The sequence below is a fragment of the Nicotiana sylvestris genome, chromosome 3 (genome assembly GCF_000393655.2).
Source record: "Nicotiana sylvestris chromosome 3, ASM39365v2, whole genome shotgun sequence".
NCBI classification, from domain to species: Eukaryota; Viridiplantae; Streptophyta; class Magnoliopsida; order Solanales; family Solanaceae; genus Nicotiana; species Nicotiana sylvestris.
In genome coordinates, this window is record NC_091059.1 from 203,137,360 (window position 1) to 203,142,119 (window position 4,760).

Here is a 4,760-nt window from a genome sequence, read left to right on the forward strand (position 1 = left end):
CCTCAAAATTTAAAGAGGAAAAAGTAGGAAAATTTCTTCTTTAACTCAAGAAACAGCCTATGTTACTGAAAAGATTGTGTAATAGCCCACCGATCTAAAATCCTATCTAAATATGAAATATGGGTATGCCATTAAACTATTTGTTTGTAAATATTTATTATATGTTTACAAACTCTCTTATTGATATGATTTGAAGTAGTACCATAACCCAAGTTGAATCAATGTTTTGAAAGGATGGATTTGGGTTACATCAACGAGTACATTAACCTTTGAACGGGTTTAGGTAAATTACACATTTGTTGGACAACATTGTCAGCTTTAATCTAAAATACAATAACCAACATTACTTGTACGGGTCTAATTTATTTCTTGATAAGTGAACTCATGTTCTTACTTACTTATTATAAAATATAAATTTGAAAAAGCAACGTTTAAGTCTATCTTTTTTCCTAATCGGATGCTTAGCAGGCGGACAATAAAAGAAATTAAAATGGGAAAAGATCTCCCAAAATCGGCAACCATTGGAGAACTGTAACAAAACCAGCGGACACTCTTCCATTATATTATGAGGTCTACTATCTCATATAAAAAAAATTAAATTGAAAATCTTGTATTTTAAGATCCAAGTAAAAGTTAAAGGCACAAGCAATCTATACATTGTAAAATTTAACAAACCATATAAATAAATTAGATTAATTTTTCCATTAAAAAAATATGCAAACTTAAAATTAGTAAATTGCATAAAGTCCAGGTTGAAGCTTACCTTCACCATCAAAATTCACGTTGTCAGCAAACTGTTAGTCCTCCATTTTCTTTGAGTACAAAGTATCCGTTTTCTTCTTCACTGTAGAATGAATTATAAAATGCAAGATTTTTAATTATTATAATGAAAGAATATTCGTCGACTTTGTTACCATTCCCATGCTCAATGATTTTGGGAGATTTTCCCTCCTTTTTAATTTCATTTTATTATCCACCAACTAAGCATATGATTAGGGGAAAAATAAATTTAAAGGTTGTCTTTTTTAGTTTAAGTTTTATAGAAGTAAATAAGAATATAAGTCCACTTATCAAAAAGTAAACTAGCCTGTACAAGTACATTAACCTTTGAACGAATTTAGGTAAATTATACATTTGTTGGACAATATTACTAATAATTAAAAAAAGGGGAAAGGAAAAGAATAAGGACAAAAATGAATAATAAAGAAGAGGAAATTAATGGTGGCAATATCTTCTCTTCTTTTATAGTTGTAGAACAGAGAGCAGGTATCAAGCTTCTTTCTCTGTTTTAAATGCTTTTGTTTTGATTCAACAAGTGTGACGTGAGCCCCCTCCCTCCCTTTCTTTTCCCTTCCCTTTCGCCTTTCCCCCCTTCTCCTTCTACTTATATCCACTTCTTCCTCTCTTTTCTTCTCCATTCCTTTCATTCTAACATTTCCCCAAAAATGGCCCAATTTTGCCTCTTTTTTCTTCTTCTTCTTCTTTTCGTCCCTTGTGCTCTCTCTCGCTCCTTATCATCTTCAAATCCACACTCCCAAATCTTTGACGTAGCAGAATCCATTAAGAAAACTGTTCAAGTTCTCTCTCCTACTTCTCAAACTTTTCAACAAGAAGCTATTACAAGTACCGCTTCTAATACTTCTTCAATCTCTGTTTCAATTTACCCTCGTTCAGCTCTAGTTAAGCCACGTCATAAGGACTATGCATCCCTCACTCTCTCTCGACTCGAACGTGACTCGGCCCGAGTTTCCTCACTGACCATGAAACTCACCCTCTCACTCACCAACTTTACTCACTCGGATCTCAAGCCGGTTCAAACCATGTTGCAACCCGAAGATCTTCAAACTCCTATTACTTCAGGAGCTAGTCAGGGGAGCGGCGAGTATTTCACTCGGCTCGGGTTGGGCCAACCGGCTAAAGAATTCTACATGGTTTTAGACACTGGCAGTGACATCACGTGGCTTCAATGTGAGCCGTGTTCCGATTGTTATCAGCAGTCGGATCCAGTTTTCAATCCGTCGGGTTCTTCCACTTACAGTCGGGTCTCTTGCGATGATGCTCACTGCTCTGCTCTTGAGGTCTCCGCTTGTGGTACTAACGCGTGTCTCTACCAGGTCTCGTACGGTGACGGCTCGTTCACCGTAGGAGAGTTTGCTACTGAAACGGTGTCCTTTGGGAACTCTGGTTCGTTCTCTAAAGTTGCTATAGGCTGTGGCCATGATAACGAAGGACTCTTCGTCGGCGCCGCTGGTTTAATAGCTCTAGGCGGCGGCACTTTATCTCTGCCATCTCAAATCAAAGCGTCGTCGTTTTCCTACTGCTTCGTGGACCGTGACTCTGCTTCGTCGTCGACGCTGGATTTTAACTCCGCACGGCCGGGTGACTCCGTAATTGCTCCGTTACTCCGTAACTCGAGAAGGAGCACTTTCTTCTACGTCGGACTTACTGGAATCAGTGTAGGCGGCCAGATGTTGTCGATTCCAGCGTCGGTATTCCAGGTGGATGGAAGTGGAAACGGCGGGATCATTGTAGACTCCGGTACGGCGGTGACTCGGTTACAGACCACCGCTTACAATGCTTTGCGTGATTCCTTCGTGAAATTCACTCAGAATTTGCCTTCCGCCGGGCAATTCGCCCTGTTTGACACTTGCTACGACCTGTCGTCCATGACGAAAGTGAGTGTTCCGACGGTGGCGCTTCATTTCACCGGCGATAAAACGCTGTCGTTGCACCCGAAGAATTACCTGATAGCGGTGGACTCGTCGGGGAAATTCTGCTTGGCTTTTGCTCCGACGGAAGGGTCCCTATCTATTATTGGAAACATACAGCAGCAAGGGACACGTGTCAGTTATGACCTGGCTAGCAACCTCGTTGGATTCAGTCCCGACAAATGTTAGAAAATTAGTACTAGTAATTCCGTATTGGTACGTAGAAACTTTATGTGGAGATAAAAGAAAATTCGTAGCATCTCCAGTAATAGTAGCTGCTTTTTTTACAAATATTAATTAATGGTTGTAATTTGTAAAAAGTTCAAAAGCAGGACTTTGTTTGAAAAAAAGAAAAGAGGAGAAGAAACGAAAAGAAAAAAGGAGGAATAAAAAGTAGGTGGCTCCATAATGAAATAATTTATGGATGGTAGGGATGTAGGTTTTTTTTTAATTAATTCTGAATGAAAGTATGGTGTAGTATTTCAATACTTCACAGGAAAGAGTAAGGTGTGAGATTGAATAGTAGTAGTTGGAACTTAGGAAATTATTGTATGACTGTAATTAATGTAAAGGTTGGGAGGATCGTAAGAATGGTCCATTTATCAATATGAATTGTGAAGGTAGCTCTAGAAAGGGCCATTGGCTGGTGAGTCTCATAAATACAATAGCCAACTTCTACCACCAAATTAATTCTTGACCCATAATATCTATTGCACCCCATTTAATGACACATTTGTAAGAGTTTTAGCTTTTAAAAGAGGGAGCTCAGTAAATTGAAACAAAAAAGAGTTATGAGAAAAAACTAATTATACGTACCCGGTGAAAATGTGTAATAGTTAACTAATGATGAGTTATAAGAGAGTGTGAATACTTGTGTCAAGTATTAATTGTTAGGTGTAAACACTTGTTCAAAAATAAAAATATAGATAATTAACCCAATATTATCCCGGAAACCTGTAACTAATGCATTGAATCCGTTCCCGCCCTTATCTTGTGAAGCTAGAAAGGTCCAAGTTAGATAGTATAATAGTTTAGAATACAGCGATAGCATAAAAGTTGTGTGGAATATTTGCGTAGATAAGTTTAAATCCATGTTTTCAGGTACAACACCAGACCACTTGGTGTGAAAGTTGGACGCAACTTGCAATAAAAAAGAATTCCTAGATTGTGCATGAAATTCTGGAGAAACTGCATCAGCATTACGTCAAAGTCAAACAAGCTAAATTTTGTGATCAGTCGTCATGAGGAGGTCTCCTCCAATTTCCCGCAGTATGGTTTCTTGTTTTCTTTTAAATGGAAAAAAGAGTGACCAAATATGGGCACAAGCCATGAGCTCTTATCGTCACCCGAAAGCAAAAAATAAATTTTAACTTGCCATCCCCTAAATGGGGATAAGCACTGGTTGTTGGTCATCTAAAGTCACATCTGTACGGGTCAAAATTTGACCATAAGTGGATTATCACTAAAAGAATAGTAAGAGGTCGACCAAATCATTATCGTACCCACAAAGCGTAATAGCAATGAGTATCTCGACCACTGCCGAGATCGAGCCATCAGAAAACTTGCACAACAGAATATATGTCGTATTGCTTGAGCGAGTAAGGGAGAGCATAGTCAGGGGAGGGGGGTATGCTGGTTAAAGATTGTTAGACAAAGGAGACGATTTGTAATATATATATATATATATATATATATATATATATATATATATATATATATATATATATATATGAAGTAAGAAGGCAAGAAAAGGGGGTCCCTAGTGAGAAAAAGGAACAGAAGAACGGGGAGAGACCTCCCACAACAAAGCAAAAGCCTAGATTTTGGCTGCAAACCTTTGTAATCGTCATTGTTGATTCAATAAAGATAGATCTCATAGTTATCAATGGCATTCCTTCCTTTCCTTCTTTGCTTTTACAAGCACGGAACAATGTATCAAAGATGTAAGCTTATCATTTATGTTTGATGTCTTTTAATAATCTTAAGAAGAGTTATGTAAGCTCGGCCTCATTCGATTCTCGTATTCAATATGCTTAGATCTAGAGTTAATTA

General features: G+C 37.9%; 1 protein-coding gene across 1 annotated transcript; it reads left to right on the forward strand.

The window, feature by feature from the left end:
- The first annotated feature begins 1,235 nt into the window (after positions 1 to 1,235).
- Positions 1,236 to 3,314, forward strand: LOC104214400 (protein ASPARTIC PROTEASE IN GUARD CELL 1-like). The gene has a single exon (XM_009764059.2). It carries the CDS (start codon positions 1,446 to 1,448, stop codon positions 2,895 to 2,897), a length of 1,452 nt encoding a protein of 483 aa, XP_009762361.1. The 5' UTR covers positions 1,236 to 1,445; the 3' UTR covers positions 2,898 to 3,314.
- The last annotated feature ends 1,446 nt before the right edge of the window (positions 3,315 to 4,760 follow it).

What these genes read in the sequence shown, in the direction of transcription:
- LOC104214400 (XM_009764059.2), top strand. Translation starts at nt 1,446, where the DNA reads ATGGCCCAATTTTGCCTCTTTTTTCTTCTTCTTCTTCTTTTCGTCCCT.